At 42.8% G+C, this 24042-nt stretch overlaps 1 protein-coding gene across 3 annotated transcripts in view; it reads left to right on the forward strand.

The window, feature by feature from the left end:
* Nucleotides 1–24042, forward strand: part of LOC130361911 (bifunctional heparan sulfate N-deacetylase/N-sulfotransferase 3-like) — a 361861-nt gene that overhangs the window by 298775 nt on the left and 39044 nt on the right. For all 3 annotated transcript variants that reach the window (XM_056565591.1, XM_056565600.1, XM_056565609.1), the window contains exon 11: nt 9837–10007. In XM_056565591.1, the coding sequence (XP_056421566.1) occupies nt 9837–10007 (171 nt within the window). The remainder of the gene's footprint in view (nt 1–9836; nt 10008–24042) is intronic.

Genomic DNA, 24042 nt, shown 5'->3' on the forward strand with positions numbered 1-24042 from the left:
CCACACGCACAAGTAAGTAAACAGCATAGCTAGAGACACATGTAAAAAATTTTGTTTTCACACTAAATATCTGACCTTTGGAATTGGAATTCAATGTCCGAGCTCCCACTGGAGCAATCCATTCGCAGCACAAACAATGGCTGGAGCCACACGGAAAGGTTCCCACCCTACGATCACCTGACCGAGTCACATGAGCGGTATCATGTGATACAGCGGTGTCCTGAAAATGTAAGGAGCTATTCTTAGGTTTAACCCTTAGTTTACTAGGGGCCAGAAGTGCTTTTAGATTCTTTGCCCTTCGAAATGTTATACCCGGCTTAAGAGGAATGTGTTTTTTTAAACGAGGATCTAGTTTTAGTACTGACCAGTGCTTGTTTAAAATCTGTTTAATCTTCCAGCTATCACAACTATAATTAGTAATAACATTATAATGGAATTTTTTATTACTCGAATCAGATGATATTTTATTCTTATCAGGTTTAACTAAATCACATTGTTTCAAACAAAGTTTTTTTCTTTTTAAAGCATTTTTTTACGATCTGTTTAGGATATCCCTTTTCTAAAAAAACGCTCCTGTAAAATTTTAGATTGACATATAAAATCACCATCTGAGGTGCAATTTTTACGTACTCTGCGGTACTGACCATAGGGGATATTACATATCCATCTATTAAAAATGACAACTATTATCATCCAACAGACTATTTACATCCACTTTTTTAAAGTGAATGCATGTCTGAACACCACCCCCCAGGCTTTTAAAAATCTCTAAATCCAAAAAACCCATATGAGAATCAGAAATAATAGGTGAAAAAGTGAGACCCCACATGTTATTATTTAAATTTGAAACAAATTGTAAAGCCTTATCAAGAGTCCCAGTCCAAATGGTAAAAAAAATCATCACTAAATCTACGGTAAATTAAAATATCGTCAGACCAGGGCTGCTGCATGATATAATGGGACTCGAACACCCCCAAATACAAATTAGCATAACTGGGGGTGAAATACGTCCCCATCGCGCAGCCCAGGGTCTGACGATATAGCACTCCATTAAATGTGAAGACAATATGATTTAATATATATTTAATCCCCTTCAGTAAAAAGTGTTTCTGTGAATCAGATAAAGTGGAGTTCCCTATCCAAGAAGTGAGAAACTGCAGTCACACCCTTATCTTCCAAAATACAGTACAAAGAACTCACATCCAAAGTGATGAAAAGTAGAATGTTTACCAATTCAAAAAATAATTGTGTAGAATCCTTAAGAAAAGCAGGTAGAGTGCTGAAGAAAGAAATCAATATAATGAGATAAATGTGAAGAAATAAAATTAACACCCGAAATAATAGGACGACCCGGGGGGTTGGTCTCAGACTTATGCACCTTCAGTAAATAATAAAATATCGGTAATTGGTAGTGTTTTCTATGTTAAAAATATTTTTCTTTTTTTTTTAAATACGTTTTTACTAGCAGCCTTAGTAATCATTCTCTTATATTCCCTAAAATCCTCCAAAAGGGGGTTAGTGGAAAGACCCTCATAATAGTTACTGTCAGACAGGATACGCGTTGCTTCAGATAAATAGTGGCACCCCCCTTGTCAGCAGGGTGTATTACTAAATAAAAATAATTACTCAATGATTTTAAACCCAGTCTTTCGTTTTTTGATAAATCATCACAATATGGTGCTAAATAATTTACTTCATTAATTTTACGAAAATCCTCCAGCACTAAAGTATAAAAAGTTTCTACAAAACTAACCCAACACTGTAAGGGATAAAAAGAGGATTTGGGATGAACCTCAACATGTTTAATCCCATCTCTTGACTCTGTATCAATCATATTGCTCAAAATGGAAGGATTAGATAAAGAGTTTTTTCCTGAAAAAAACGCTTCAGCTTCAATTTGCGTGTGAATTTTCTGGTTTGTGACTTCTACATTGTATAATCTACCAGCATAACAATGTAACAAAGAAGGTAAGAAAATCTCTACTGTCACCCCGTGACCACCCATGGTTTCACAGCAGAATCAAAGTCATCACAAAAGAATGAAAAAAGTCATTGGAATAAACTTTAAAAATTATTTCATAAAAAATTCAGTGATATTGCAGCTCTCCCATTTAATAGTAAAGTTAAGATGCTTCCACATGTAACTCTTCATTTTATATACAAAAGTCATTACATTTCTGGAGATAGGAATACATTCACTGCCTTAATAATTCGGGTTTGAGTGTACTTAAGATGAACCGTTGTGCTGTGGTATCATTTTATAAAGTGCCTTGAATGTCCGGAATACAGAGCTAGCCTGGAACAGTGGGGAAATATATAATCAACTCAAGTGCTACAGACAGCAAGGAAGGGAAAATTCTGATTTCAGAAGTCATTTCTAGGAAAAGAACAAGATGTAGCAATGTGGATAAGAAGCTGAACACAGCTCTGAACTGCTGTATACACCGTAGAAACAGCAGAGACTGAGAATGAATCATAGCCTTCAGTGTTCATTGTGTTTTATGGTATCTAGTGTTGTCCTATTTCTAGCCTCACACAAAATGTATTATGTTCCTTAAGTCCTGGAATTCATAAACAGTTTCGATAGAATATACACAGTTTTGGCATTTTAAAGCATTTATATTTGTTTCCAGCTATTTTTACACAGTTTTTACAGTTGCTAAAATTGCTACATGGAAAATGGAAAACACAATGGCCAATATTTATTAACCTCTTAGGGCAGGGTCCCACAGGGCACATCCGCAGCATATGTCACATTTTGTATGCACCGGTGGCAGTTACAGAGGGAAGAGCGAGCTCCGGGCTGCGGCCGGATAGCTCTGTGTGTCTGCTGGTAGTGACATATTTTCTGCTGTAGAAATCTGCCGCTATGAGTGGACACACAGAGCTACCTGGCTACAGTCCCTCTGTGACCGCAGCGTAAAATATGATGCGAATGGGCCCCGTGTGACCCTGCCCTTAAAGGGGTTGTCTAAGGATTTATCTTGATATATTCAAATGGGGCCAAACAGGGCAAAGAAAAAAACTGTCCTCATCAAGGACTTCCTTATGTCACGAGGACACTAGGAAGGAAAGAGCAGTGGGCCCGCTAATTATAATAATGACAGTGGAGATTTGCAGATGTGAGTATATTTCCTTTTTTAGCCCAGCCTACCCATTTTTAAACATATAAAAATTGCCTTCTCTAAAAGGCTTTGTGTTACACACACACACACACACACACACATATAGAGAGAGAGAGAGAGAGAGAGAGAGAGAGAGAGAGAGAGAGAGAGAGAGAGAGAGAGAGAGAGAGAGAGAGAGAGAGAGGGGTGTGAGACCGTACCGGGGGTTGACCTCTGTGACCGTGAATACCCAGGCAGCCAGCCCAGGATCAATGTAGTCAAAGTCCCGAAATCACAGCACCAGCCAGGCCATGGATCTTGAAAACTGGATTATTTTATTGTCCCCACAACAAATGCAGCGTTTTGGCAGCAGTAGCCAATGTTTCATAATGCTTGATAAAGGCTACTGCTGCTGAAAATTTGCATTTGTTGAGGGGACAATAAAGTAATGCAGTTTTCAAGATCCATGGCCTGGCTGGTGCTGTGATTTCAGGACTTTGACTATATATATATATATATATATATATATATATATATATATATATACATATATGTAAAGGGGGGTTTGGGGTTTCCCTGTATCTTTGGGGTCCCTTACCCTAGTTACCTCACTTTGCCCAATAGGCGGATGCTGAGCCTCCACTATTTGGGAGCTGGGGTACATGTCTGCGGCAATGTCTCCACCCAGTGGAGCATTCGGGGTAGGGATGTGGTGTCCCACTGGGAACTTACTTGATGCAAGAAGACAAATGAACAAACAGACATAAGAAAATACGACAACAGTATAGCATGAAAAGCAATTCAATGTGGATTGTCCTTACCTACCCACTCGCACACCTGTGGCCCACCCCCTTGTCTTCATGGCCATTGGTGCACATAGGAGAGATGGTGCTCTTACAAGTCCTGCTCTGCAGCATCGCTGAAACAGGCTGAGCTGTGTAATGTCCACCACTGGAGTCTTTACTTTGAATGAGAAGACAAGCGCCCTGTGGTGGAACAGTGTAGAGAGGGCTTTTGGCTCACCCTACATCACCCGTAACCAGGTCAGTCCAGCCTCAGTTTCCTCCCACTACATTCACCAGACGTCTGGACTTAGTTCTCTCTCTATTAACAGGTGCCGTACCTGTGATGCAGTCTCTCACAGCTAGAAGCCCATCCTTTCTCCGGCTGGGCTTGTGGTACTCTGAGCAACTCCTCAGAGCACAGGACCTGTGTGATGTCACAATCTTGTGACTGGAGTCTTTACCAATGCTGTATCAACTCTCATGAAATGGCTGCTGATCACAGTTCCAGTTTCTATTAACAGCATACTAAGTTCATTTGTGGTCTCTGTCTGCCCTCCACTGGGAATTTCAGGTACTGCAGCCAAATCCATAGGGGGGATATATATATATATATATATATATATATCTGTATACATTCAACTGGCCTCCTGATGTAATGACAAAGAACAGAGAAAACCTGTCTGGCCCTTTAAATGCCACAGTGGATAGCATCTGTATGCTGTTTGATAGAGGAGTTCTATTTGTCTGTCCTTTGTCACCCCATGATAAAGAAAAGAACTGATGGGTTGCCATGGCAGCTTTGGGCTTAACACAGGTCTCTAGGTCTGTCATCAGTATCTGCCAATAAAGCTGTAGGCTAATTAAATAGATTACCTGTCAGTGAAACTACATATCATATCAAAAATCATATGAAAAATCATACCAAAAATACCAAAAATCAAGCAATTAATGCTTACCCCCAGCGCTTCTGTGGTGCCTCCAGTGTCCGGCTCTGGTCCCCAGCTGCGCCCTTCTTCCTGTCAGAAATTGTGTCTCCCGGACCCAGAGTGACGTCAGGGTCCAGAGTGCCACTCTGCCCCTCAGCCAATTACTGACGGAGGCGGAACATTACTGCGGCTGCCATGACCTCACGCCATATCTGTTGGCTCCCAGCTGATTTCAGTAGCTGTGGGCTGACACTAATAGTCAACATGAGTTGATCACTGTGGCTGGATATTAACCATTTAGCTGGCACTGTTTAAGTTAACAGCTACTTCTAAATTACATTTACAGCTGTCTTTGGTGGTGGAGTGGTTTGGTTTGCCTTTTACCAGGGCAGGGATGATGCACTGTTCTGGCATCCAGAGGGCCTTCCCTGGCTTTTGGTCCTCTTCTATTAATAGAGCCTTTCTGGAGCAATAGAACTGCATCTAATAATTACTCATACAAATCCCCTATAGGGACTAATAAAGTGTAAAAAAAAAAAAAAAAAATGGAAGGTTTTACAAAATAAAACCATTTTCCATATAAAATGTTTAAACATAATAATAATAATAAACCCATTTGGTATCACACCTAAATTAAATTATATCACATAATTTAGCCCCACATGGTAAAAGGTATAAGCATACAAAAAAATACCAAACCCCAGAATTGTGTTTTTTTTAATGATATTATATTTCAATAAAAATGGAGTAAAAGTGATCAAAAAAGTCAATACCTATATGGTACCAATAGAAACTACAGATTATGGCCAAAAAAAATTAGGTCCGGCATATGGAAAAATAAAAAGGTGATAGGTCATCAGAAAATAGAAATTAAAAAATGAAATATTTTTCTAAAAGTTTTTTTTATTTTTTTTTTAGTAGTAAAAATGTTTATTGTTGTAATAATGCTGATCTAATAGCTTTTTATGTTATTGCTTTTTCAGCTCAAAGATTTTTTGTATGAAATCATCTTTAAAGCTCTGTAAATTCAGGTTAAATCCCATAAAATTGACTTTTAAAGCACTTCTGGCACACAAGATTTTTTTTTTGTACTATATTGTTTACTGCCATTTTGATCACTTGTTTATTCTTTCAAAATCAATAAGATTTGTCTGAATTCAAATGCTGGAATCATGCCATAAAATGCTGTAAATGTGAGACAGGTTCAGGAAAATGGAAAGCAATGTAGGCCTGTATAAAGCAATGTTTAAACATATATTTGCTATCTGGCCAATGTCAATGAAATAGGACTCTAATAAGAAGCTTGTTTCAGCTAATAACCGATTAAAGCGAGACTGATGGAATGGACGATTTCACAATGATGGTTTTTGCATATATTTCCAAATTATTGACCTCCTTTTCACAGCAGCTCATAAACGAAAAAAAATGATACTCAGCGCTGAAACCACAAGAGGTATCTGAATAAAACAATAGGGCTGTTTTCTGAAAAAGACCTTTTAATGTGTAATTTTCAAGAATGAATTGCTTAAGATTGCTTAGCAAGTGGATCTAAATCACTGTGCTGTCCTACAATGCTTGGCTTAGCACAAAATTGAAAATGTATATTACTTTTTCACAACACAGTACATAATGAGGTTTTATATGTCTCTAGCATTCCATAGACAGATTTACACCTTCTCATTAAACTCAACTTGAGAGCTTGACCTGCATTTCTGGCATTAATGTTCATAAATCTTCCAATGTAATGCAGAGCATTCTTCCTGGTAAACAAGGCATTGAGATTCAGGGCAGGAGCATCCTATTTAATCTTAAAGTGCTCCTGTTTTACTATTATTTCAATATTAGTAATATTATTAATAATAACAAGCACCACGGATATTGCAGAACTTTTAATGCTCACCTGTCAATGCTGCACTGACTACAGGTCCTGGACCATAGCAGATATAACGGGTCTTGAGATATAATTATTGATATACTTGTGGTAGCAGCCTTGGGGTGTAGTGTAGTTGGGGGGTTGCTTCGTTATATGAGAGGTTAATTTAACCCCTGTCACTCGTGACGCCAGGGTGAGGGTTAATACGCTGAGGTAAATCTTCGGCCTATCGCCACCCTTCCCAGAAACGATAGGTGCGTGCTTAAATGAATGAAGGTCCCCAATAGGGATGAACTTGTATAAACTTTACTGAGGTACTTGCGGTACATCCAATTAACAGCAACAATCTTAGCAATACAGTCTCTATGTAGTACGGCAGTGATTGACAGATGCCGCGGACCATTAGCTTATCCAATGACTAGCAGAATTAGGATTGATGCAGAGATCCGTCCGTATTTAGGGGTCTGTTTAGGTCCGGTGATCTTGCAGACTCAACAGGGATTGAGATAACTCACAGTTTTGGAAGATGGCCGTTGCCGCAAGGCTTGGGCCTAGTCACTGCTGACGACAGCTGCGCAGATCCTCCTCTATCAGCAGCCCACGAGGAAAGAGAGAAATTAATGGCCGCCGCTCCCTAATATGGGCAGGGGCAGGGCCGTTTTGGATTGGTCCATGTCAGCTGTCACTCACTGTTACAATGCATGGTGGGCGATCACCTGACTTCCTCCAAAGGTCCTTGAACCATAAAACCATAGAGTTTTGGAACGCATCACGTGACCTGCAGGTCCTGCGACACTATAACAAGGTAAATACACTTTATTTACATAGATACACATTGAAGTAGTTGAATAATTTTAACTATTACAGGGGTGACAAGGGGCTAACTATTGATGAGGACCCCGCCGGTAGCTAGGGACTCTGACTTTGGGGACCTCACCACAAGGTAATGGATGCAATCTGGTACCGGGACACCACATACTAAATAAGCCACTGCTTTAATACCTCAACATCCTAATCTACATAAGCAAAAACATTGACTTAGTCTAACAACTATATTTGTTAAAGGGGTACTCCTGTGGAAAACTTTTTTTTTTAATCAACTGGTGCCAGAAAGTAAAACAGATTTGTAAATTACTTCAATTAAAAAATCTTAATCCTTCCAGTACTTTTTAGGGGCTATATACTACAGAGGAAGTGCTTATCTTTTTAGATTTCTCTGATATCATGACCACAGTGCTCTCTGCTGACCTCTGCTGTTCATTTTAGGAACTGTCCAGAGCAGCATATGTTTGCTATGGGGATTTTCTCCTACTCTGGACAGTCCCTAAAATGAACAGCAGAGGTCAGCAGAAAGCACTGTGGTCATGACATCAGAGAAATCTAAAAAGATAATAATTTCCTCTGTAGTATATAGCCCCTAAAAAGTACTGGAAGGATTAAGATTTTTTAATAGAAGTAATTTACAAATCTGTTTAACTTTCTGGCACCAGTTGGTTTAAAAAAAAGAAAAGTTTTCCCCGGGAGTACCCCTTTAAGCAGGTACCAATTCCATTACCTGTTGTGCACATTACACAAGCCACATGGTATGTAGGTACACACTGCTGTATTAAAGATTTTTTTTTTTTATAAATCAACTGGTGCCAAAAAGTTAAACAGATTTGTAAATTACTTCAATTTAAAAATCTTTGTCCTTCCAGGGTGCTGTCCTCCAAATTCTGCAGATCTTGATCAGATTGGGCATCTAAGGCAGTAGTCTCAAACTGTGGCACTCCAGATACTGCAAAACTTCAACTCCCAGCATGCCCGGACAGCATGTCCGGGCATGCTGGGAGTTGAAGTTTTGTAGCATGTGGAGGTCCACAGTTTGAGACCACTTATCTAAAGGGTGTCCTGGAAAGACAATTCTAATCCATGGAGTCCAATCCCCAACTCATAGGACTTAAAGGGGTACTCCGGTGGAAAACACATTTTCTTTTAAATCAAAGAAAATAAAACAGATTTGTAAATTACTTCTATAAAAAAATCTTAATCCGTCCCTTACTTATCAGCTGCTGTATGCTCCACAGAAAGCTCTTTTATTTTTGAATTTATTTTCTGTCCAACCACAGTGCTCTCTGCTGACACCTCTGTCTATGTCAGGAACTGTCTAGAGCAGGAGAGGTTTGCTATGGGGATTTGCTTCTGCTCTGGACAGTTCCTGACATGGACAGAGGCATCCGCAGAGAGCACTGTGGTTAGACAGAAACAAAATTAAAAAGGAAAATAACTTCCTGTGGAGCATACAGCAACTGATAAGTACTGGAAGAATTAAGATTTTTAAATGTAAGTAATTTACAAATCTGTTTAACTTTTTGACACCAGTTGATTTAAAAAAAAAAATTGTTTTTCACCGGAGTACCCCTTTAATGCCCTGTTCTCCCCCCCCCCCCCCCCAAGAAAATGTTACGTGAGTGACAAGGCATACAATACTGTGTGATTTTATGCTCCGTACAGGAGTCCATGCTTTGTATTTTGCCAATGAATTTGGCATCGGCTCAAAGGTTGGTATACAAAATGAGAATGCTGGGTAACTGGCTCAGTGATAGGAAACAGAGGATGGTGATGGACACTCTAATTGGGTCTCTGTTACTAGGGGTCATTATTGGGATCATTTCTTCTTATGTTCATTAATGACTTGGATGAGGGCTCCAAGGGTAGAACACCAGTACTTGCAGGTGACCCTAAACCAGGGGTTCTCAACCAGGTGTACGCCTACCCCTAGAAAGGGAAGAACTTCCTGCGGATCATACAGCAGCTGATAAGTACTTTTTAATATAAGTAATTTACAAATCTGTTTAACTTTCTGGCACCAGTTGATTTAAAAACAAAATGTTTTCCAGTGGAGTACCCCTTTAAGTCTACAGAATTTATCCAGATTGCGTCCTACCACTGACAGCTCAAAAAAATCTGGTAAATGCTGAGAGATTGATAGGTAAAGTATACTAAATGGATGCACTTTTATTTGGGATGATTCAAAAAAGGAACTTAAACAAAGAATTGTTTTTGCTTGTACATTGTACCGTTTCTGTAATAGACACATGCCTTATTTTATCTAAAGATATAATCACAGTATAAAAATAATGTAATACATTCCAACTTTTATTTTCAGCACCAGCGTGCTCATCAGGACCCTGTAGCTTTAAAATTCAGCTTTTATGAGGTCATTTCAGCTGGCAGCCAAGCATCCCCAGACCTACAGTCACTACAAAAGAAGTGCCTGATGCCTGGGTGGTATTCTACACACATAGAGCGATGGCTGCAACACTTCCCTCCTGCACAGGTATACCTGCATTTTCATATTCTTGTTAAATCATTATTATCGTTGTTGATACTTTAAAAAGTTCTAAGTTATTGAAATGCATAGTGATGGCAAAAAGTTATACTGGCTGGCGTTCACGATAGTGTTATAGAGACCCCTTTTCTATCAACAACTAGCTGAGTACCCGGCGTTGCCCGGTTTTTCCTTCCTAATCCTTGTTGGGGAGGAAAAAAACTAAGGAGGAAACTTTTGACTTCATATCCCGTCCTCATATATTGTTGTCATATCCCAACCCCATATCCCGTCCTCATATCCCAACCTCCTATCCCGTTATCATATCTCAACCTCATATCCCATCCTCATATCCCAACCTCATATCCCAACCTCATATCCCGTCCTCCTATCCCAACCTCATATCCCAACCTCATATCCCGTCCTCCTATCTTGACCTCTTATCCTGACCTCCTATCCTGACCTCCTATCCCGACCTACTATCCCGTTCTCCTATCTCGACCTCCTATCTCGACCTCCTATCCTGACCTCCTATCCCGACCTCCTATCCCGACCTCCTATCCCTTCCTCCTATCCCTTCCTCCTATCCCTTCCTCCTATCCCTTCCTCCTATCCCTTCCTCCTATCCCGACCTCCTATCCCGTCCTCCTATCCCTTCCTCCTATCCCTTCCTATCCTGACCTGTAATATGTGCACCAGGTATTGAAATATCTCCAGCCGTACGGAACTTATGTGGGAACATACATTTCCCATTGATTTGCATGGGACTTTGAACAAAAACCCAGACCCTCACAAATGGGGGTAGTTAAGGGTTAAATTAACAATCCTATATTTTAAGTGGACATATAAGTTACATGTGACCAAGTATTATCGAAATATCTCCAGCCGTTTGAAAGTTATGCAGTAACATTAATTTCCCATTGACTTGTATGGGACTTTAAACATAAACCCCGCCCCTGGTGAATGGGGGTGGGTAAGGGTTAAATCACCTATCCTATGTTTGTTGCTGACATATAAGTAACATGTATGCCAAGTTTCATGTTAATATCTTTAGCCGTTTGGACATGATGCTGGAACATACACACATACATACACACACACACATACACACATTGGGGGGAATTTATCATTGTACTAGCTGAGTACCCGGCGTTGCCCGATTTTCCTTCCCAATCCTTGTTGGGGAGGAAAATAAACAAAGGAGGAAGCTTTTGACTTCATATCCCGTCCTCATATATTGTTGTCATATCCCAACCCCACATCCCAACCTCCTCTCCTATCCCGTCCTCCTATCCCATCCTCCTATCTCGACCTCCTATCCTGTCCTCCTATCCCGTCCTCCTATCCAGTCCTCCTACCCTCACCTCCTATCCTGTCCTCCAATCTCGAGCTCCTATCCCAACCTCCTATGCCGACCTCCTATCCCGTCCTCCTTTCTTGACCTCCTATCTCAACCTCCTATCCCAACCTCCTATCCCGACCTCCTATCCCGTCCTCCTATCCCGTCCTCCTTTCTCATCCTGCTTTCCCGTCCTCATATCTTGACCTCCTATCCAGACCTCCTATCCCGTCCTCATATCCCGTCCTCCTATAACGTCCTCCTATCCCGTCCTCCTATCCCGACCTCCTACCTGACCTCCTATCCCGACCTCCTATCCCGACCTCCTATCCTGACCTCCTATCCCGACCTCCTATCCCGACCTCCTATCCCGACCTCCCATCCCGTCCTCATATCCCGACCCATACCTCCTATCCCGTCCTCCTATCTCGACCTCCTGTCCTGACCTCCTATACAGTCCTCCTATCCCTTCCTCCTATCCCGACCTCCTATCCCGATCTCCTATCCCGTCCTCCTATCTCAACCTCCTATACCATCCTCCTATCCCGTCCTCCTATCTCGACCTCCTATCCCGTCCTCCTATCCCCACCTCCTATCCTGTCCTCCAATCTCGAGCTCCTATTCCGACCTCCTTTCTCGACCTCCTATCCCGAACTCCTATCCCAACCTCCTATCCCGTCCTCCTTTCCCATCCTCCTTTCCCATCCTCCTTTCCCGTCCTCATATCTCGACCTCCTATCCAGACCTCCTATCCCGTCCTCATATCCCGTCCTCCTATCCTAAACTCCTAGCTGACCTCCTATACCGACCTCCTTTCCTGACCTCCTATCCCGACCTCCCATCCCGTCCTCAAATCGCGACCCGTAATATGTGTACCAGGTATTGAAATAGCTCCAGCCAGACGGAAATTATATGGGAACATACATTTCCCATTGATTTGCAAGGGACTTTAAACAAAAACCCAGACCCTCACAAATGGGGGTAGTTAAGGGTTAAATTAACTATCCTATATTTTAAGTGGACATAGAAGTAACATGTGACCAAGTATTATCGAAATATCTCCAGCTGTTTGGAAGTTATGCGGTAACATATATTTCCCATTGACTTGCATGGAACTTGAAACATAAACCCCGCCCCTGGCAAATGGGGGTGAGTAAGGGTTAAATCACCTATCCTATGTTTGTTGTTGACATGTAAGTAACATGTGTGCCAAGTTTCATGTTATTATTTTTAGCCGTTTGAAAGTTTTTGTGGAACATACATACATACATACATACACACACACACACACACACGCATTGAGTTTTTTTTTATATATATAGATAACAAGAATGACTTGGAAACTAGAGCAAATTTCAAAACCTTTCTTTCTGAAAGCTTTTGTTCATTTCATTGGACCTGTTTCCATTTGTTGAAGGGGTTCTCCAGTACTCCAACGTTCTGAACATTTTATTCAGAACGCTCGGAGCTAGAAGCTGTGACCGTGACGCCACAGCCATGCCCCCTCATGATGTCAGGCCCCCTCCATTCATGTCTATGCCAGCCTTCGTGCCAGCCTTCTTGCAATTGATAAAGGGAGAATGTACTCCCGAAACACGTCTTGCTCCTATTTTATTGTTTTTTTTAGATGTGTCAATAAAATTACATTGATGCTATTCTCAAGTTTGATGTCTGATCCATAGTGGTAGCGCCAGAGCAGTGCAGTTTTTCTCAATCTTGATCTCATTTACAACTGGCTGGATACCATGTGCAATACTGCTGGCCTGCAACCCATGATCATCTTGTACCCCAGGCATTTTGGGGTGATATGCATGAACCCAAGTCTCATTTCATGTGAGAGACCAAGACTACACAGTCATACTCTTATACCTCACAAAATTATACAAGGCACTGCCCTCTGTACTTTTGGGTGGGGGGGCGTGGCGTCTTGAGGGGAAATGGCCGTGATGTCACGACCAATGCTGCAGGAACTCAACGTTTGTTTAGAATGCCGGGTACTGTGGGAAATCAGGGGGAGGGGGGGAATCAGACATCTTATCCCTTATCCTTTGGATAGGTGATAAGATGTCTTGCAGTGGAGTACCTCTTTAAGAAGGGAAAAGAAAACAGAACTCAGTCTTAGTAAAGATTGTGCGTATCCCTTACAGTCACATAGATGATCATTGGCTGATGGCCTAGAACAAGGCTGACGGCTTAGAACAAGGCTCAATGATTTAATGAAATTAACGACTAGGACATAACCATACCAGGATACTCTTTATACAGATGAGACAGAGAAGGCAAGAAAGGAGGAGGAGTGGCCCCTATATGTGAAAGATAGCATAACATCTAACCTAATACAAGTTAGTGAGGCAAACATAGAGTCAGTTTGGGTTAGGGTGGGTTCACACTACGTTTTCTCCCATAAGGGAGCCCATACGGCAGGGGGGAGCTAAAACCTTGCGCTCCCGTATGCCTTCGTATGCGCTCCCGTATGTCATTCATTTCAATGAGCCGGCCGGAGTGAAACGTTCGGTCCGGTCGGCTCATTTTTGCGCCGTATGCGCTTTTACAACCGGACCTAAAACTGTGGTCAACCACGGTTTTAGGTCCGGTTGTAAAAGCGCATACGGCGCAAAAATGAGCCGACCGGACCGAACGTTTCACTCCGGCCGGCTCATTGAAATGAATGACACACGGGAGCGCATACGAAGGCATACAGGAGCGCGAGGTTTTAGCTCCCCCCTGCCGTATGCGCTCCCGAATGGGAGAAAACGTAGTGTGAACCCAGCCTTACATTGCAGTTTGATAATCATGCAGTAACTCATGTAGGTGTGATATATAGACCACCTGGCCAAGTTAAAGGGGTACTCCGGTGGAAAACTCTTTTTTTTTTTTTTTTTATCAACTGGTGCCAGAAAGTTAAACAGATTAGTAAATGGTTTTAAAAAATCTTAATCCTTCCAGTACTGATTAGCTGCTGAATACTACAGAGGAAATTATTTTCTTTTTGGAACACAGAGCTCTATTCTGACATCATGACCACAGTGCTGTCTGCTGACACCTCTGTCCATTTTAGGAACTGCCCAGAGCAGCATATGTTTGCTATGCGGATTTTATTCTACTCTGAACAGTTCTTAAAATGGACAGAGATGTCAGCAGAGAGCACTGTGGTCATGATGTCAGCAGAGAGCTCTGTTTTCCAAAAAGAAAAGAATTTCCTCTGTAGTATTCAGCAGCTAATAAGCACTGGAAGGATTAATATTTTTTAATAGAAGTAATTTACAAATCTGTTCAACTTTCTGGCAGTTGATTTAAAGAAAAAAAGTTTTCCGCCGGAGTACCCCTTTAACATGTATAGCTTGGAAGAAAGAAGAGACAGAGACTTTTAAATACATAAAGGGAATCAACACGGTAAAGGAGGAGAGCATATTTAAAAGAAGAAAAGGACATAGTTTAAATTAGAGGGGCAAAGGTTTAAAGGGGTACTCCGGTGCTTAGACATCTTATCCTCTATCCAAAGGATAGGGGATAAGATGCCTGATCGCGGGAGTCCCGCCGCTGGGGACCCCCGGGATCATGCACGCGGCACCCCCGTTTCTAATCAGTCTCCGGAGCGTGTTCACTCCGGGACTGATTACGGCGACTACAGGGCGGGCGGCGTGTGACATCACGCCCCCGCCCCCATGTGATGTCATGCTCCGCCCCTCAATGCAAGCCTACAGGAGGGGGCGTGACAGCTATCCCTCCCGTAGGCTTGCATTGAGGGGCAGAGCGTGACATAACACGGGGGCGGGGGCGTGACGTCACATGCCGCCCGCCCTGTACTTGCCGGTAATCAGGCCCGGAGCATGTTCGCTCCGGGGACTGATTACAAACGGGGTGCCGCGTGCATGATCCCGGAGGTCCCCAGCGGCGGGACTCCCGCGATCAGGCATCTTATCCCCTATGCTTTGGATAGGGGAGAAGATGTCTAAGCACCGGAGCACCCCTTTTAAAGTAATATCAAATGGATTTTAGCTCTTTTTTATTGAAATCAATGCCCAAAATCCTAAACTTCACCCATGTACTTTTGCTTTATTGGAATATCCTTTTGACGGTCTCTTACCTTTCATGACTTGGTAAATATTGGAAACAAGTGCCCATTAAGGTTGATGGAATAAATTGAATAAATGTATACAGTGGTCCCTCAAGTTACAATATTAATTGGTTCCAGGACGACCATTGTATGTTGAAACCATTGTATATTGAGACCATAACTCTATGGAAACCTTGTAATTCCTTCTGAAGCCCCAAAATATCATGCAAAAATAAGAAAAAGTGTTGACTAAATAAAAAATAAGTAGATAACTAAAAACAGATAAAGCAAGTCCTTCCATATAAATGTTAGAAAGATCTGTTGGAAGCTGTAAATCACTGTCTATATAGGGGACAGGAGCTTCTTCAGGGTCCTTTACAGAACACACAGTGTCCCAAAAAAAGTAACATGGAGCCGCTATCCCTGGCACATGTAAAGAATAGTAAAGAACATGTAGTACCTCCCTGTACTATAGCAGATTGTGTGAGACAGCCAGTCAGTGCATGCACTTCAGTAATACAGGGGTTTTACCAGTGAATGCCCATTCTGATTGATCAGTTCCAGCCATTGACATGTTTTGCAGATCTGTACTGTCCGTAGCATTGTATGTTGAGTCTGGTTTCAAGTTACAATGGTCCAGAAAAGACAATTGTTTGTTGAAACTATTGTATGTTGAGGTCCTTGTAAGTTGAGGGATCACTGTACTTGGTGAAGATAGTTCTTACATGACTGTTCTCCAGGCGTTCCTTTATTTGTTGCATGACAACGGAGTAGACCCATCTAGTCTGCCCAATAATCTGAATCCTATCAATAGTCCCTGGTCCTATCTTATATGAAGGATAGCCTAATGCTTATCCCATGCATGTTTAAACTCCTTCACTGTATTTGCAGCGACCACTTCTACAGGAAGGCTATTCCATGCATCCACTACTCTCTCAGTAAAGTAATACTTCCTGGTATGACTCATATTTCAGTTACTGAAAACCAGATATAATGTTGTAAGCAAAGCTTAACTGCAATTTATCCCATTGTGTCTCTATGATGCTTTTAGTCTTTATACAATTTAAAACCAGAATGAAATCCCAGGGCCTTCTGGCTATATTGCTTGTTGTTAGTTATAATATCTACCCAACGGGAGTTGCATCAGTATATAAAAAGGTCTGCTTTCTTCCAAAAAACAGTGCAAGTCTTGCAAGAGTTGTTTCTGGTATTAGAACCTGTCTCCACCGAGGGAAATGAGATTCAGTTGCAATATCAGGCACTGCCAAAAGCGGGCCATTCCTGCAAGAAAGCAGCCATTGTTTTCAATGATCATGCACCCTTTAATGTAATTATATTTAAGTTTATATACTGCCATTAAATGTCTGGAAAGGGTCCCTGTCCCAGAGACTTGTAAAAAATGCTGATTGTTCAGGGTTTCAGTGCTGAGGCCCCTATCGAACATCAGAGAGAGAGGGGGAAGAAGCATGCGGTAGCAATCTCCACCCTGCTTCACTGCCTATAGGGCCATTCAGGTTAGCAGAATGGACATCCATGTGAGCCAGGGAGTGAACCGTGTAACCGCATGCTTCTCCCCATTTATTCTAATGATCAGTAGGTGTCCCAGCACTGAGACCCTGACCGATCAAAACGTTTGGCATGTCTCTGTGACACTTGCAAGCTTATGAAATGAATATTTTAATATACCAAATTACATTTCCCCATTGCATCTGTAACAACACGTACAGTACTTTGATAACATTATTAAACAACAAAAAATTCCGGAATTCTTCTTTTCTTTTTTTTTCCTGATAAAAAAAATATGAAAAAAAAGTGTGATGTATATGTACCCCAGAGTAGCATTTAAAGAAAGTACAATTTGTTCTACAGTAAGCAAGGCCTTGTATTGTTTTGTCAACCTAAATCAAAAGCAAAAAAATTTAAAACCTTAGTTTGCCAAGGCCTAAATTGCCTAGTTCCTCAAGTTATTGCCAAGTAACTCAAGTTATGTGCACAGTTGGTTTTGGTTCAGCATTTTAGCATAAAAAAGAAAATTTTTCATGCAATAAATGGCAAAACTTCTCAGACTTTTTTCTGCCATTTGGTTGATTTTTTTTAAAGTGTAGCTCCCACCAAGTAATATATAATATAATCTGTCCCTACCTATTAGTAATCTAGCCCTAACCCCCTACCTGGCTTTAAAAAAAATTAAATCGCTTTAATAGAGCAGATTTAGTGCTTCTAAATCTGCTCTATAAAGCAGGGCAGGAAGCAGCGCGTCCCAGCAAGCGCAACGTCACTGACGCCTTGCTGGGCGCTTGCTTCCGCCCTCAGATCGTCTATGCAGCGCTCTGTCGGGAGCGCGCATAGATGATCTGCCAATAGCGCGGCAGGCAGCTCCGGGGTCTCCTCCTCCCTGTTTACCTGTGCATGTGCTATCCAGGGAGGAGGAGTAGAGGAGCATCGCCGGCCTGCCGTGCACGATAATACTGCCGAGACCCGGGACCGATTACAATAATGGTAGCTATTCTAAATAACTTACCCATCCGGAGGATCAGCGCAGCAATGAGTGCGAGCGCTGCCTCCGGACAGGGTAACGGGGGCGGGCGGGGCCGCGCGCGAGGCCAGTGGAGCTGGCCAATGCGCGTAGCCCCAGTTATCAGTGTGCTTGCTCTCGCCTGTTTGATTGACAGGCGGGAGCGAGCACAGCAGTGCCTGGATTTCGACTCATTGCCAGGCTGAAATGAGTCGAAATCCAGTAGTGACGTCACTGCTGAATGCATTCGGCCACTAGGAGGGCGACCCCTAGTGGCCGAATTTAAAAGTGATTTTAAACTTGTTTAAAATCACTTTTTTTAATTAAAGTATATTAGAGATATGTTGTAGTACTTAAGTACTACAACATATCAATTTTTGTACTTCATGACAGTGCCCATTTAACCTTTTTTGCTTCAAACAATGTTTTTTATTTAAGCTGTAAAAAGTTTTTTTTTTTAGCTGTAAAAGCAATATTTTTTTTTAGGAATAAACCATCAAATTGCGTTCCATTTTCTGCTCAAAATATGACAAATATATTGTGTGTGAATATAACCTTACTAGGGATGAGCGAATCAAATCTGACAAATCCAAATTTGTTACGCTTCATTAAACTCCATTTAGTGGGGTCCAGGCTCCAGGGCATCTAAAATGGCGGATCCACATGTGAGGACATGGGGCAAGGAATCCTGGGAAGGCAGGAACAAGGATAGGAGGGATGACCCTGAATCACATGCAGAATGCAGTCCATCAGCAGCCAGTAACCCCTGTGATGTCACAGCCCTATATAATAAGTGCATACCACATACGTACATCTAAGTGGTGTACGATTTTGTTCCTGTTAAAGGGGTACTCCACTGGATACATTTTTTTTATCAACTGGTGCCAGAAAGTTAAACAGATTTGTCAATTGTCAAAACATTTTTAATCCTTCCAGTACTTATCAGCTGCTGTTATGATCCACAGGAAGTTCTTTTCTTTGTGAATTTCCTTTCTGGCTGACCACAGTGCTCTCCACTGACACCTCTGTCCATTTTAGGAACTGTCTGGAGCAGGATTGATTTTCTATGGGATTTGCTAATACTCTGGACAGTTCCTAAAATGGACAGAGGTGTATGCAGAGAGCACTGGGGTCAGCCAGAAAGGAAATTCAAATTTGAGCTTGGCATTATGTATGAGGTCCCAGGTACACCCGTGATAGACAAAAAGAACCATCCAGGAACTAGTGTTCAGTATGTGCCATAAAATGTATCCTTTAATATATCACAATAAAAGATTAAAGAAAAGGTGATGTATTAAGGTGAATTGTATAAGAAAGCTCGGTGTAAATGTTGTAGAGAACAAACTCAATCTGGAAATAACCCCTATTGGTCAGTCCAAAGATGCCATAATCCTGGAGTGCAGCAGATACACATGTAGCTTGCACATCCAGATTCACAGAATAAACCACCAACACGTTTCTACCACCCAGTAAGGGGTAGTGTCATCAGGGAGGTATACAATATTAAACAATACAGACTGAAAAATAATAAGCTGGTAAAACAGTACACAATTGGTCAGTACTCAAGGGGACCTGTGAGGAAAAATCGTCCCTAGATAGACTGCAACATAATATACATATTGCTCAGTTTAAAGCTTTATGATGAATGTGGACCCTGCAAGATTTAGAGGAACATCAGATCCCAGGCTGAACTAGGTAACTACATAGGGGTATATAATAAATGTGACAACCAAGGCAGTGATGGAGGGGCAGGGACACCTAGGAAAAGTGTAGGCTCCCTAGTGCCCTGCTATACCCCTGTCAGCAATAAATAGACCTGCCCCTCCATCATTGCCATGGTCATCACATCTATTATATACCCCTATGTAGTTACCTAGTTCAGCCTGGGATCTGATGTTCCACTAAATTTATTGCTCTATTTACTGCATGGTGTCATTTATGTTGGCACTGTTCAATTCTGATATTATTTACACTAATAGTTTTCATATTTTTATTTTGCATATGACTGCCATGTTTTTAGTTTTTCGACATGAGCATCATATGGCACAAAACTATTATCATAACAATGAGAATGCTGTCCATTACAGAGGAGGGTTCCTACACATTCTCCCTACACTTACAATTAACTCTAGTAGGTGTGGACTCCTGTCATTTACTTTGTTTTATTCTTTAATCTGGGCTGCCGTGATTCCCTGACGGGGATTACCTAGCGTAGAGCCTGTCACGTTTTTACCCCCTCCTACGGTGTCACTGGAGAGGCACGGCTCAGCGCTCTTAAGCCCAGTTCACGTGACCAGCAGTGACGTCAGACGACACTGTCTCTCTGCATCCGACGAGAGAGCCGGACAACTCCAGCTCCCTGCATGCAGCAGGTTGTTCCTTGTGGCTCCAGAAACCAACGGAACCATGAGAAGCATAGTAGCTGTGACTCTACAGCTCTATGATTTTCCTTGCAGGTCCAATTACTGAATGGGTCCCCCTTTTTTCTTTTTACAGGTGGATCGCAAGGACCTGGCATTGTACTATGGGACCAGTATTGATAGCTCTGCAATTGGTGTGTTTTTTTTTTTCCCTTACAGGGTCCACATGCATCATAAAGCTATAAACTGAGCAATATGTATATTATGTTGCAGTCTATCTAGGGACAATTTTTCCTCACAGGTCCCCTTGAGTACTGAACAATTGTGTACTGTTTTACCAGCTTATTATTTTTCAGTCTGTATTGTTTAATATTGTATAACTCCATGATGACATCACCCCTTACAGGGTGGTAGAAACACTTTGGCGGTTTATTCTGTGAATCTGGATGTGCAAGCTACATGTGTATCTGCTGCACTCCAGTATTATGGCATCTCTGGACTGACCAATAGGGGTCATTTCCAGATTGAGTTTGTGCTCTATAACATTTGGGCCGAGCTTTCTTATACAATTCACCTTAATACATCAACTTTTCTTTAATCATTTATTGTGACATATCAAAGGTTACATTTTATGGTACATCCTGAACACTAGTTCCTATAATTATAAGAAAAGAAATTCAAAATCAAAATACTGGAAGGATTAAGACTTTTTAATAGAAGTAATTTACAAATCTGTTTAACTTTCTGGCACCAGTTGATAAAAAGATGTGTCGGCAGAAGGTGAAGCATGGCCAGGGACCCAATGTTGGCACCACAGCCCTGCGTCAACATATGCAGCATAAACATATGCACCATAAAGTGGCCTGGAAGAACTGTGGCTCCGATGTGGTGGTCCAGCCTGCTGCATCACCCGGTGGCACGCCGCTCCCTCTTTCAGCTAGCCAAAGCTCTACCACCTCAGCCGAAGGGAGCTGTGTGTCATATTCATCTTCTGTCGCTCAAGATGCTCCTGCTCCTCCTATTTCGAGTCAGTCATTCCACCAGCAATCCATCGGAGAAGCTATGTCCAAGACACAACAGTATGCGCCATCTCATTCAATGGTGCAGAAGCTGAATGTTCTCCTGTCCAAGTTGCTGGTGCTGCAATCCCTCCCTTTTCAAGTGGTGGACTCTGCACCTTTCAGAGAACTGATGCCTATTGCCGAGCTGAGGTGGAGAGTCCCAAGCCTTCATTTCTTTGTGAAGAAGGCAGTACCAGCCCTGCATAATTTTGTGAAACAGTAGGTGGGCCAGTCCTTGAGCCTGTGGGTGTGTACCAAAGTGCATGGCAGTGCTGACTTCTGGAGCTGTAACTATGGTCAGGGACAATACATGTCCTTTACGGCCCACTGGGTGAATGTGGTTCCTGCACAGCCAAAACACCAACTTGGACAGGTCACGCCGCTTCCGTCTCCACGCTCTCAGGCCATTGGTCCTGTGACAGTGTGCGACTTCACCTCCTCATCCTCCACCGTGTCCTCAGCATCCACTGCACGGACAAGTCTCAGTGCCCCTCCAGCATACCATGTGTGCAGGGCACGGGGGTGTCATGCTGCTCTTCACATGGTTTGCCTTGGCGAACTGAGTCACACAGGGGAGAAACTGCTAAAAGTCATTCATCAAGAAATCGAATCATGGCTTAATCCATGAAAACGGGAAATGGGAACCATGGTGACTGAGAACGGGAAGAACATCTTGTCTGCGCTGCGACAAGGAAGCCTGAGACATGTGCACTGCATGGCACACGTGTTCAATCTGGTTGTCAAGCGGTTCCTGAAGTGTTCCCCCCATCCTCAAGACATCCTAACACTGGGAAGGAAACTTTGCATGCACTTCAGCCACTCGTACACCGCAAAGCACACCCTCCTTGAGCTGCAGCGTCAGAACGGTATCCTCCAACATAGTCTGATTTGCGACGTTTCCACACAATGGAATTCCACCCTCCATATGTTGGACTGACTATACAAACAGAGAAAAGCCATCACCGATTTCTTGATGATCCAAGCGGATAGGGGGACTCCCCTGTGTAACCTCAATGTCAAGCAGGGGCACAGTGGAGCACCGTTTAGGTTTCGCGAGATGGGTGGTTTTTCTAGTTATCTGATAGTAGAGGAGGAGTAAGAGCAGCTAGAGGGTTATGAGGAAGGCGAGACAGAGGACCCAGACACACCGTGGCAGCATGCAGTGGAGATGGAGGCAGGGAGTCCTTCTGAGTAACTTGCACAAATGGCACGATGCATGCTCACTTGCTTGCGTAGTGACATCCGAATTGTCCCCATTCGGCAGCGGGAAGACTTCTGGATCTCCACCTTATTGGACCCTCACTACCAGCACAAAATGGAGGCCTTTTTTTTCTCCCACTGAGAGCCAGGACAAACTGACTTACTACAGAGGCATCCTATGTAGTCAGTTGGCCGATGCCCATCTGCGCCATCGCCCATCCTCTCGCATGTCTGATTCGGGGGGCCGTCTGCACTCACCTTCCACTGCCATGGCTGCTGGGGAGGGGTGGGGTGGCAGGAGCATTACCAGCTCCATCAGCAGCAGCCTGAGTCTACAGTCGCTGATGAGTAGCTTTCTTCACCCGCATAGTGAAGCAAATCATGAGCAGCAGGTAGACCTGTAGCAGGACCTGAACCAGCAGGCGGTGACATACCTTGACATGACCATGCCAACACACCTTGAAGATCCGCTGTAATTCTGGGCAGCCAAACTTGATTTGTGGCCACAAATAGCAGAGTTTGCCCTGGAAAAGCTGTCCTGCTCGTCCAGTAGTGTGACATCAGAGCGGGGGTTTAGTGCAGCGGGGGCCATAGTAACCCCAAGGAGAACTCATCTGTCCACGAAAAATGTAGAGAGACTGACCTTTGGGAAGATGAATCAGGCATGGATCAGCCAGGATTTCCACCCACCAATGCCTGATGCATCAGAGTAGATTGATTGACCATGGTGCCACACCAATACTTCACAATTATGGATAGTGCAAAACATATTTAAAGCGAGGCTCTCCAGTTACAGACATTCCTCCGCATCAGACCACAAGTAATTATTGAGGATATGCATTACGTAAAACTTAACTTTTAATAATATGCTTAGTATAAAATATATGTACCCAAAAATGTTTTGAATTCAAATAAAAGGAAAGGTGTGCAAAAAACACCATGTGCTACCTACACCACCAAGTATTGATGTGATGCAAAGACCTCTAAAAGATGCAAGGGAACAATGTATGGTCCATTGTAACCAGTGGGGGGAAAAATTCCCCTGTAGGGCCCTACTCTTGCATTATTAACCCCATCCCACAGAATGACTTATATAAACGTCAGGTTATGCAGGTAGTTCCCGCGTCCTGCCGTTTATAGAAGTCATTCAGTTAACCCAGCGATGCGCGGCATCACACGGGTTAACAGGCAGAAGTCCCGCTGAAAGCTGACTGGTGGAGGAAAGTTTAGATCCCCCGCTCTGCCCGTCCGGGCAGAGCAGGGGAAGATGACCCCGAGAGCTGCTGGGGCCAATGTGGCAGGGGGACTGGCGGCACATACTTGAGGACCAGCGCAGGCAGCGGGTGCTGGGGTTGCAGGCAAATGGAGGAGGCAGCGGCTGTGTTGGCATCAGAGGCAGCAGTGAAGATCTTTGTAAAGTGATCTTTACTGCTGCTTCTAGAAGTTTCAAAACTACAACTTCCAGCATTTGGCTGTCTGGGCATGCTGGGAGTTGTAGTTTTGGAACATCTG

Source organism: Hyla sarda, chromosome 1 (genome assembly GCF_029499605.1).
Source record: "Hyla sarda isolate aHylSar1 chromosome 1, aHylSar1.hap1, whole genome shotgun sequence".
In the NCBI taxonomy this organism is placed as follows: Eukaryota; Metazoa; Chordata; class Amphibia; order Anura; family Hylidae; genus Hyla; species Hyla sarda.